At 34.3% G+C, this 13051-nt stretch overlaps 1 protein-coding gene across 1 annotated transcript in view; it reads left to right on the top strand.

Moving 5' to 3' along the window:
- The window catches only part of LOC150085972 (pescadillo homolog), a 76551-nt gene that overhangs the window by 4920 nt on the left and 58580 nt on the right, over positions 1-13051 (top strand). The window contains exons 2-3 of the mRNA XM_090373623.1: positions 2977-3056; positions 12302-12455. Coding sequence (XP_090229749.1) covers positions 2977-3056; positions 12302-12455 — 234 coding nt within the window. The remainder of the gene's footprint in view (positions 1-2976; positions 3057-12301; positions 12456-13051) is intronic.

Below are 13051 nucleotides of genomic sequence, written 5' to 3' on the forward strand. Positions count from 1 at the left end.
TAATGAGGCTGCTTGTGCAGCCACTACATACCAAGTGTCTCACCTGTGAAACAAAGGCACAGCAGTTGACCTTGAACCTTTCCCTAGTTGTCTGCCAAGTCACATTTCAACATTTGCTTTGCATTGAGACAGGTTTTCATTACCTTGCAGTTTTTCCAGAAAAATGCAGACAAAATAATCTAACAATGAATCAACCTCAAATTTTTTCACAAAACCAAACAAAACACCAACTGAAAGTTATAAGTTGTTATATTAAGTGTATGGGAAGATGCCATGTCAAAAGCTCACTTGCTTGAATGGCATAAAATATTTTTAGAAGGAAGAGAGAATGCAGAAAGCAGTGAATGACTGGGCTGTCTGGTATTCCTGACAGCTGGACAGCCCGGAAAGACTCTTAAGGATATTGATTAGAAGTGAGCATCATTGAAGCATTTAGAATAGCTGCATAGAACTCAATATGAACAAAGAAAAAATTAAGAGAAATTTTAACCGAAAATTTAGGCATGAGAAAAGTGTTTCATTTTCATTCAAAAATTTTGAATGAAGATCAAGAATGAGAACTCCAAATTTGTGAAGATGTTTTGAAACAAATTGAAGAAGATCCAGACTTTCTGAGTACCGCAGTTACTTGTGATGAAAGTTGGCTGTTCCAGTACAACCCAAAAACTAAAAGAGAGTCAATACAGTGGAAGACATAACAATCCCCCAAACCAAAAAAAAAAAAAAAAAAAAAAAAAGCAAGAATGTGAAAATCAAAAATGAAAACCATGCCTCTTGTTTTCTTTGATATTAAAGAAATTATTTTGGCTGAATACATCCCACCAAATCAGCCTGTCAATCAAACATGCGACATTGAAGTTCTAATAAGGCTGCTTGAAAAAATTCAAAAGACCTGAATTATGGAAGGATAGTTTGATGCTCCAGCACACAATGCACTATCTGCATTTTAGCCAAAAAACAAATTGCTCTGTCTGTGTGTGCACGCACTCTACTAGCTAGACCTAGCTCCTTGTGACTTTTTTCCCATTAAAATGAAAAATGTACTTAAGGGAACCCATTTTCAGTCCATTGAAGACATTGGGGGGGGACACACGACTGATGTGTTAAAGGGACTTACAGAAGATAACTTCCAGAAATGTTTCTGTGCTTGGAAGAAACATGGAACAGTATGTGCAGGCCTAAGACAATTATTTTGAAGAGGATAACTTATAAAATACAAACTATTTCATTGTATTTATTTTATTGAAAGTCTCATTTAATAGCCACACCTTGTAAATATTGTTTCCTTTTGCTCTTGGCATTATTTTTCTTCTAAACAATGCTCTCTCTCTCTCTCTCTCTCTCTCTCTCTCTCTCTCTCTCTCTCTCTCTCTCTCTCTCTCTCTCTCTCTCTCTCTCTCTCTCTCTCTCATCATCATCATCATCAACATCCTACTGTGGAATATTTCCCCACATCTGAGGTGGTGAGTCTGGAACAGTCTTCCTTCACATGTATTTCCTGAAAATTACAGTCTACAGAAATTCATCTTTAATGTCAATATTTATCTTCTGTGTTCTATCTATGCACATTACTAAGCACTATAAGTTCTAATACCTTTCTTGTTTAGGATTTTCATGGGGAAAAAAAAAAAATTATTTTAGCTAGATTTAAATACTTTCTGTAACAATACTTAATAAGTGGCATTATAAAAGTTATCTACCAAGGTATCTAAGACACAAGGTAGAAGGTAAGTGCTTTTTTTTATTTCTCAATACATCTGCTCCATTTTGTTTTTAGAGAAACTACATCTCTCTAAAATAAAAATTTTTCTTTAGCTCACTGAGAAACAACCCAATTCTAAATCAATTTAAAAAAATCTGTAAAGTGATAAACTTTTTAAAGTTTACAAACATAATTATGATATTTCTGGAACCAAATGGTTCACTGCAGAATGGTTGAAGTAAGGTTTCGAATCCACATTCCTTCAAAGAAGAAATTGCCACACTAAAGCTGTGCAGATCAATTCTTCTTTTTTATGGGATGATGCAATCTAAAATGTGAAAGCAGTAAACTTTGTCAGAGACTGTAGTCTTGTTGAGATACAAAGAGAATCCCCTTTAAATTCCAGGAAAACATTGCCTTGATCTTGAACTTATTTTGGGGGGGTGCATCCCCATACTGGGGGTGAAGTGGAAGTGGTTTTTTTTTTTTTTTTTTTTTGGCTGATGCTGCATAAGCTTGCTTTCTTGCATCATACGTCTCTACTAATATGTGTGTGTGTGTGTGTGTGTGTGAATATATATATATATTCACATTTTCATGCAATATTGTTGTCGGTCAATTCTCTTTCTTTCTTTTGAAGTAGAGTTTGGATCTAGTGAGAACATAGCTTTGGCATCTGTCTTTTATCAGGAAGTATGCACAAAACTTGTGATTCTAATATGGCAGTTTCATGAGCAGTTCATGCAGCCTTTAGTCATGTGTCTTTCATCGCTCTCAGTTAATTTTTTTTTTCACACATTTCTGATGATTATGTTGCCTGAGTTATGCATCTTGCCTTTGGGTAATCTTCCAATGATTCCTCTCCCTATTTGAATTGCTTGCTCCAAAATTTTATTTCATTTGATGAAGGCACTTTCAGAGATGTAGGAGTACAGAGAAATTTAATGAATTTTTCTATACTCTATATCTTCTTCAGATCCATGTTACCTGCAACTGGAAGTACATTGTTCATGTTAGTTTCCTTAAATTTTCTGAACTTTAACTATAAAGTCATACCCTAATAAAATAAGAGAAATTTGGTGACATTATTCTCATGGTCAAGTAGATAACTTTTGTAGTGCCTATATAAAACCTTCATATATATATATATGAAGGTTTTTTTGTTGTTTCATTTCTTATAAAATTAAAAACAAAGGAAGAATATCAATTTATTTTAATAAGATTGTGAGTTCTTGTTAGTTTAATGTGAAATTTTGTTTATATACATTTTTCAGGGAGAGAGTGGTGCAGCTGTCACCTACATCAGCAGGAAACAAGCTATAAAAAAACTTCAGTTGTCACTCAAAGATTTTAGGTAAGTTTTTCCCTTCAGTCATAGTAAAACCTTAAAAAAAATTCAACTTTTTTTTTACCCTCATGAAACATTACCAATGCACTATTCACGTTTGGAATGATAACTGTTCTTCATTATTGACAAATGAGGATACTTTGAATTAAAGCAATCCTTGAATAAGGAGGACCTAAAAAGGTTACTGTTTCTAGTGAATTGGCATCTCCAACACTTCCCATTTATTCACTAATTTGCCCATCAATTATCCTCTGAAAAAGTATATAGTGGGTTTCCTCTTGTCACTCATATGAAGAGGGCTGGGTTCCAGTTCTGTTGGAGACCGAGAGAATTCTTAATAATTTCTTCATCCAGGCAGTGGTTAGCTGATCACAGCCTGGATGAAGAAGTGGAGGGAGTACTCCCCATGAATTTTTTTTTTTTTTTTTTGCCTGCACAACATCTAGATCAGCCTGTGAGCACACTATTTGTACAGACATAATAAATGACAAACCATAAGAACTTGCACACTATGACCAAAGTAATTTGCCAAAGTAGAATATGCCAAAAATTCCTCAAATAACAAAAACAAAAGTTTATCAATCAAATGCAAGATATATGCATTTGATTGCAATGTGGCTGCAATTCTGCCCAAACACGATAGGAGGGAGTATATGATGATAGCTTTGTCAATCAGTTTGGCCCTGGAGGGATTGTGCAAGGCTCATGGAGGTAGAATTTTTTTCAGCGTTGTCTGTGCTTGTTAACAGGAGAGACTGCTTTTACAGGGATGGGATACACTTAAATAGAAGGGGTGCAAGAGTGTTTGCTGATGCTATCGAGGCAGTGTTAGTTGGGTTGGAAAACTGCTAGCTGGGGGGGGGGGAATTCACAGACTGAAAAAGGTTAAAAGTAACTGCAGCCAGAGGTGAAGGTGATTCTTGCACTACTTCTAATAGAATGAGCAGCTGCCTGGAGGGCTGGGTGTTCTGGGGGTTTCAGGCAGTCATCATGAAACAAATAAATACATGGGCTGTGTTACAGTAACTAAGAATAAGAATAGGTGAATGTATACTTGCATATACACCAATGCTAGAAGTGTATTAAATAAATTTGATGAATTTGAAGGGCTGGTCAATACATCAAAGGTGGATATTGTTGGGATATCAGAGATGTGGTGTCACACAGACATAAGCAGTGCAGAATTGGAATTTGGGGAGTACATTGCGTACAGAAAGGATAGACAGGATAGGAAGGGAGGAGGGATTATGCTGTTAATTAAGAAAAGCATAAAATGTAAGGAAGTGAATCCAGTTGCCATAGATGGGCAGTGCAATGTTGAGTCAGTTTGGTGTGACATAAGCACTGGGAAAGCAAAAATAAGAGTAAAAGCGTGTTATAGGCCTAATGACTCTAATGAGTAGAACGACAATTGTACAGAGAAATAGAGTGGGCCAGTAAATCAGAATATCTTATAATGGGAGATTTTAACTTCCCAGATATTGACTGGAATTTGTGTGTTCGTCACTAACACACTAGCAAGACTTTTGTCGATTTATTGGATGATTGTTTTCTGCTGCAGCATGTTCGAGAGGCAACCAGAGAAGGTAATACTCTTGATCTGGTTATCAGTAGTGTTTATTTATGTATTAAGAATTTTCAGATAAAGGAACCACTAGGTGGCAGTGATGTGGGATTTACTTAAAGATATAATTACCATCAGGGTAAAGGGAAGGGTCTTTGCTTCCGTAAAGGTGACTACAGTGGTCTCAGACATTTTTTTTTAATTCTATACAGTGGGACCAACTGCTGATGTTACCAACAGCAAATTCTAAGTGTGAAGCATTCAGCGAATTAATCGAGGAAGTTACTAGGCTTTTCATACCAACTGAGAAATATTGTTCAAGGTTTAGGCCTAAATGGATGTCAAATGAACTAATGAGGCTCGTAGCAGAGAAGAAAAATGCATGGGATGCATATAAATTATCAGGCGACACAGAAGCATATGGTAGATATAATCTAGTCTGCAATCAAGTCACAATGGAGTTTAGGCAAGTGAAGGCAGATTACGAGAAATCTTTGATAAGGATGCTAAGAAAACCAGCAAGGACTTCTTTACTTATATAAACTCTAAAAGGAAGGGGATGAATCAGATTGGTCCACTTGATATCGACCATTCAACTGTTGATGATACTGCTCAGATAGCTGACAAACTGAATGAGTATTTTGCATCTACATTCACACATGAGGGAGGAAAATGCCATAAATTTATCAAACTGTAATAGGGTGCTTAATAATTTTGTAATAACTGAGAGCAAAGTGGAGGAGAAATTGTTGAAGTTAAACCTAAGAAAGGCACCTGGGGTTGATGGGATCTATCCAGTTATATTAAAGGAGGCAGCAAGGGACCTAAGGAAACCCTTAGCCATAATTACGAGAGCATCCTTGGACTCAGGGGAAGTCCCCACAGACTGGAGATGTGCAAATGTTTCCCCAATTCACAAAGGGAGATCTAAGGGTGACATGATTAATTACAGACCAGTTAGTTTAACTTCTGTTCTGGGTAAAATTCTGGAGTCACTGGTTAAAGATGCATTGCAGGATCATCTCGACAAGACTGCAGCAATAATTCAGACACAGCATGGGTATGTTAAGGGCAAGTCTTGTCTAACAAATTTGATTGGATAGTATGTTGTTGTTACAAAGGAACTAGATGCAAAAAATAATTTTGAAATCATATTCTTGGATTTCAGGAAAGCTTTTGACACTGCTGCGCATGGAAGATTACTAGAAAATAATAAGAGGAGTTTACCTCTATATGGTACGTAGAACACTTCTGTATGATACCCTCCAGAAATTAAACCGGAAAAAACGAAAAAATCGACAACTTACCGGTACATTAGATAAAATATAAATAATTAAATAATAAATTTAACACAATTCAAATCAATTCAAAACAATTAAAAATCAAATTAACGCAATTAAAAGAATTTAACGAAAATATTCAAAACGATTTTCCTTCCTGAAGCTGACAACGCTTTTCGACCGTATGTCGTGATCACAGGAATGAAAATTATTGAATCGGGTTAAACCTGATGCTTAAATTTTTAATATTTTCTAATATTATTATCAACGTAGAACATATTGAGTAGTAAAGCTCTGATTCATACTATCTAATGGAAGATTACTGTACAAATTGGAGCAGTATGGTATTAGGTGTAAGTTGCTACAATGGATAAAAGGGTGGTTGAGTGGGAGAAGACAGAGTGGTAATCAGTGGATGCTGCTCTTCGTGGACTAATGTTATTAGTGGAGTGCCACAGGGTTCAGTATTGAGCCCACTGTTGTTTTGTATATGTATCAATGATATTGATATTAGGCTTAGTGTCGAAGTTTGCAGATGATACAAAGGTTGGCAGGGTTGTTAATGACGGTAATGGCAGTGTGCTACTGCAACAGGATCTAGAAAATTTGGGCAGATGGGCTGAGAAGTGCAACTTTAGTTTAACATTTACAAATGCAAAGTACTGCATAAGGGTAGAAGTAACCCCAGAGGAATGTACCAACTGTGCGAAAATACACTTAGGGTGGTAGAAAATGAAAAAGACTTGAGTGATTATGCAGTCAAATATGAAGTTTTCTGAGCAATGCGGACAGTCTGTCAGAGCAGGTCATGGGGTATTGTTAATTATATACGGTAATTTTGCTAGCAGGGGAAAGGAGGTGATTATCCTTTTGTATAAGGCAGTGGTCATGCCACGCCTTAAGTACTGCATACAGGTCTGGAGGCCTCATTTTAGAAAGAATGTAGAGTTGCTTGAGTGTGTACACAGAAGGGCAGCAAGATTGGTGAGGGGTATGAAGTGGTCATCTTACAAAGAAAGGCTTGAGTTCTGCAGATGGCAGTGGCTGGAAACTAGTCACCTGCGAGGTGATATGATTGATGTGTATAAGGCCTTGAATGGGTTGAGCACGCTGAATTCTTCCGCTTGCTCAGATTACAAACCCGAGGGGGCATAAATTCAAATTGACGAAAGACGTGTAGAATAGATGTGCAGAAATTTGCCTTTAGCCAGCGGGTGGCAATTGCTGGAACAGATTTTTATCTGTCATTGTGGAAGTTGATGACTTAAATAAATTCAAGGAGGAACTGGACAAACTTTTATAGGGAATGGTTGTGTGAAATTATTATTTATTTATTTTTTTGGCTGTTGCTTCATAAGCTCATATGCTTGCTTTCTTGCATCACATGCCTCTGTTACTACTACTACTACTACATTATCTCTCTGCCTTCTAAAAATCTTTTTTGCCATTCAAACACTTGAGATCTTGACATAGTATATCTTCCCTGTAAACTTAACATAACTCATGCTTTCAATTGGTGTTTTCTTTAGTTTTGTTAAAAATTTGAAGTTGATTTGTTGTTTGAATCTTTTGTCTGTCATTTTTCCTGCAAACTGCAAAAACACAAAGTAATGAAATCGTGCCTCACTGCAAAGCAAATGAGCATGTTGGAACATGACTTTGCAGACAACTATGGAAAAGTTCAAGGTCAACTGTTATGCCTTTGTTTCATAGGTGGCACTTTTTGTGTAGTGGCTCTGTATGCATTGTTATTTAAAACCGAACCTTGTATAAACCATTCACACAAACAACAATGGAAACATTTTTACCAGTCCAGGAGAACAGCATGAATTATTAGAGGCATAGTTACACAGCATATACCTTGGCCTTGATGTGGCCTCAGAGGTAAAAGTCCAAAAGCGTGAGGTCAGGGGATATCATGGTTGCCTTTCTACTGGTTATCTACTTCTGATCCAGTGATGAAGAAACTGTTCATGCAGCTGTTATCTGACTGTATGGCTGTAATGAGCAAGCATGCCATCTCACTGGAACCATTCCAGATGTTCTCCATGCTCGTTGACAATGTTTGGAAGAAAGTGTATTTTGATATCCCAGTTTCTGTAGATATGCAATACAGAGAGTTCAGGCCAAGTACAAACCTTTCATATGCTGCTGTTACCTCATCAGAACTCTCCATGATGGCCCACTGTAATCTTTGTCCAACACCTCCCATCTCTTTTAATTTTGCCAGCAGCCTATACACAGGATTTGGTAATTGGGGGTCTCTATGCCCAGGTTTAATATCTCTGCAACTTCTCATTGACTACAACTAGTAGTCAATGAGACAACTTCTCATTGACTACAAAAAAATCATCTTTATTTGGTGGCAACAATCACAACTGTGACAAAAAAGAAAAAGCATTAAAAAAAAAAAACACATGTATCCTATGCTTTCAGACTTATGAGATACTTTGAAATTTGCTAATGGCAACAGTAATAAAGTAGGAGATAATACTCAAAACTTGTTCTGTTTCTTAATTCTCTTCTAAACATTCTCCAGATCTAAATTGTGCATATTCAATAATTGTGCTTGAGACTGTTCAGTACAAAAATAAAACAAGGTGCAAATGACGTATCAAAATCTCCTGCTCAGAACTTCCCTGTTCTGTACTAAAGCTTGTAATAGTTGTAATCAAGTGTTACCATAGTTAGTCTTCTATCTATGAAGGTTGTGTTGCTAGAAAGCATGTTGTAAATCAAAACATTGAAATTTTAATTGAAATAATTGACATAAATAGTGAATGTATTCCTGTGAAATATTATCTGTTTATAATTTGCATACCAGAGGTTAATTTTTATCTTGCTAGTGTATATGGTAGATAAATATTTGTGGAATAATTTCTAGATTTTTTTAAAATAAAATTTTCAAAAAATGTAAGATTTATGAAGTTTTGCTATGTTTATGATATAATTTATTTTAGTTTACTTTAGTATAATTTATGATTTTTTAAAGGGACTGGAGACCATTTTAAAGTTTCATATTATCTATCCAAAAATTCTGTTATATATTATCAAAACCATTCTTAAGTGGTTTGTAACTGTTTATTCATGATTTTGGCTTCAAGTTTTGCATTTAGAAAGATAAATCATATATCATTCAAAAAGTCAACCAGGAATTGAGTTTGTGATATTAATTTAAGAAGTTAATTTTTAAATTTGAAATTAAATAATTGATGCATTTGCCCAAGTAATTAACTGACACTCTAAATCAGGATATTATAAGCCTAATGAAAACAGTTGAACCAGTAGTGGATAAAAGATTTTCATGTGTATTATTACTACTTTGGGTATGTATATACAGTGGATTCCGGTTATTTGGGCCACCGGTTAATTGGGGCAGCCATTTATTTGGGGCAAATCTTAAAAAACAGAACCCAATCGAGAAAATAGCCAGGGTTTACTTTGCTGAATTGGGACAGCATGCTGTTTAATCGAGGCAGGAGACCGCAGCACTGGAGATTATCCTACGATTGTCTCCGACCGAACCACCTGGTACAGTCGGATTTCTGGAGATCACAACCATAAAACAATAAAAACAATTAGCAGTCACCTGTTTATTGGGCTTTTCTGTTAGTGCAATCCATCATAAACGAATAGTAAACTCGATTTTATTGAATTTGCGATAATACAGACAACTGGAATTCTGTGGGTTATTATGGTGAAATGTGTTTAAACTTCCATGGAATCTTCAATTATATAAAAAAATTAATTTTCCGAATCTTCTCTTCATTCCTATTTTTAAAGCTTTGTAACTCGTTACTCCGGTTCTCACTTGCGCATATCGTGTTACTTGCAATTTGTGTGTGCCATGTTCTTTGTTATTGATTGCTTATCTTTTTACTGTTTTAAATTTTAACCCCCACCCACAAATGTCAACTAATTAGTATGTACATATTACAGTACGTATTAATTATTCTGATTTTAACGTATCGTTTAATTTTTTTAATTGGTAAGGTCATAAAGGGTAAATTTGTGCTTAATATATCTTTACTTTTATAGCCTGCGGATAATATTCCTCCTATTTTCGCTAATTAGGATCGCTGTTTAATAGAATTAAAATTCAATTCACAAACGTGATCACAATGACCTGTGCTTACTACACATCGTATAGTGAATGGTACTTTACTATGGTGAGTCCGTTGTAACGTGATTTGATTGTACAGGGAACCAATTGTAAACCGGGGGTCCATTGTATCGTGAAACTTCGGATAATTGGGGCAGCCACTTAATCTGGCGAAAATGTACTAGTCCCGATGTGTCCCAAATAACCGGAATCGACTGTGTGTATATATATATATATATATATATATATATGATCAAATCCAAACACAGGCATTTTTATTTATTTTTATTTTTTTATCAATTATTTCTTGATTTTTTTAAACTGAAAAATTGAATGAAGTAATATAAATGAGAGATATAAATAAATAAAAAAAGAGTGTCACCTGGGAAGGGAATTTGTGATTAAATAAACTAATCACTGTACCTTAAATTGGAACCTTATATTTTTGACCTCTATGGCATGCTGCAGTCCACTAGAATCACATATATCAAAGGCAAGTTGATCACAGAATCCAGCATACCTCCTCCAAATAAAGTAAAATAGCTACTTTGAATATGTGTTGTGAAAGTATACGACATGTGTAATCATAGTACTGACTCTTAACATTTATATGCACATTCTCAAATATCTTTAAATATAGTTACCAAATTAAATCATCATTCATTATAAGACCTAAAATCCTTACTTTGATGGGGTAGGCTTTTATTATCAGATTAAAGATACGAGTAAATGTTATTGATCAATTAAAGAATATGAACAATTAATTTACAAATATATATTACAAGATATGCTTAGACCTCCATCAAGGAAAGTCTACATTGAAAATATTGTCTATTAAGAGGTTTCTTATATAATATCGGTGTAAATACACCATAGTTTACCCATAAATTTAACTACATAAGTAGTGTAATGGCATCGTTTGATTATATCTCATATTGTGGTTACCTTCACAATGAGATACCAGGTATTGCACTACTTAAAATAAATAATGCTTCTCTAGTAGAGGAGACTACTTTTATTTATTCTCAGTGGGCACCACCACTCAGACGCATTTTGGAGCTTATTGGTTCACTCATTGGTTGGAGGGCAGATACCCTGATAATGCAGACATGCCATCACGGTTGCGAAGCTAATTTCACAATATGAGAGATGCCAAATAGTGAAGATAATGATAATATTTTGAAGACTAAATGCACAAGGCATATTAATGTTATGGGTTGAAATTAACTATATAATATCGGTGTAAATACACCATAGTTTACCCATAAATTTAACTACATAAGTAGTGTAACTGCATTGTTTGATTAAATATGATGTTGTGGTTACCTTCACAACAAGATACCAGGTATTGTACTACTTCAAATAAATAATGCTTCTCTAGGAAAGGAGACTACTGTTATATATTCTCAGTGGGCACCAACAACAGTAGTCTCCTCTACTAGAGAAACATTATTTATTCGAAGTAGCGCAATACCTGGTATCTCATTGTTGAAGGTAACCAAAATATGAGATATAATCAAATGATGCCCTTACACTACTTATGTAGTTAAATTTATGGTTAAACTATGGTGTATTTACATCGATATTATATAGTTAATTTCAACCCATAACATATTATGCCTTGCACATTTAGTCTTCAAAATATTAAGATGTTTCATAAAGTAATACATTCTTGTGACAGATGTTACTAAAAACCAAACTGAACTAAAATTCAATAGTTTTTACATAAAGATGTTGATAATTGTTATTTTTAAATAAGTGTTTGTTTTCTTTTATTGATTAACAAGTTACTCATACCTTTAATTTTGTAATAAAATATTTTTGAAAATTTGGCTTTAGAGTTTTGAGAATTTGTGTGCTGGTAAAAATATTAGGAGTTAGTACTATAGTTATAACTTCAGTGTTCTTTTTAACAAAATCCATATGCAAGGTAAGTAGGCTTGCTTTAAATGTTATTTGGCAGTATCCTGGGTTAGATCAACTTGGGCTTATATGTTACTTTTTGCCTTATATTCAAAATCTTCACTCTTATTGTATCTCATCAATAAGAAATAACTATTAGTTTATTAAGAAATAATTATTAGCTATATTCAGAGATCCAGATACTGCAATTTTTTTTTATAAAAGCAAGTGAAAAGGGAAAAAATCCATTGTTTGCATTTATGTAGATTACATTCTTAATTTCTGGAACATTGTGTGTGTATGTAGGTATGTAAAATATTTATGCATAAATTCTATTCATTCTCATGTGCCACTTTTAAAAAAAATATGTATTTTTGAATAAAATTTATTTTTATTTTTATAGACGACTGTGTATATTGAAAGGGATTTATCCTGTTGAACCAAGGCATAAGAGCAAACCCAACAAAGGAAGTTCTACAAATAAAACTTATTATTATTTAAAGGATATTCAGTTTCTTGCTCATGAGCCACTTATTGAAAAATTCAGAGCTCTAAAGGTAATGCATGATTTACTGAGATTTTTAGGATAAATTTCAGTAGAATCCCAATTATCTGAAGCATTTGGGACCTGGGGTATTTTGGATAATTTATTCTAAATACACTCAATCTGTATATAAAAGGGAAGCAGGGAAAAAAAATTAATGAAAGAAAATTACAGTAATAATCATTTATTATGTCCACATTTTATACTGTACTGGCTTATATAGCTTAGAAATAATTGCCAATGCTGTTGCGGCTCAAAAATAATTGCAAATGTTCTGCTGCCTGAAAGATGTCGATCTTTTTTTCTGCTACGGGATTTTGTATTTTCATCAAACATAAATTGGTCCTCATTCAATTTTTATGATTTGACTTATCTATTATCAATCTGCCGAACACTAAAATGCTTCAATGGCTGTTTGTTTCCGTGGTGTATATATATATATCCATTATAATGCGTAAGTTTGGGAAAAAATAAAAGTGAAAAAAAAAAAAAAAATGGAAAATTTTTTTGAGTGATTGAAATTTCAGATAACTGGAATTCTACTGTATAACGTTTCAGAACTTCTAAGAGGGGTAGGGTACATCCTGACAACTCGAAATCATATAGCAA

This window comes from Mastigoproctus giganteus, chromosome 5 (genome assembly GCF_048544385.1).
Source record: "Mastigoproctus giganteus isolate SK-2022 chromosome 5, ASM4854438v1, whole genome shotgun sequence".
Taxonomy (NCBI): domain Eukaryota; kingdom Metazoa; phylum Arthropoda; class Arachnida; order Uropygi; family Thelyphonidae; genus Mastigoproctus; species Mastigoproctus giganteus.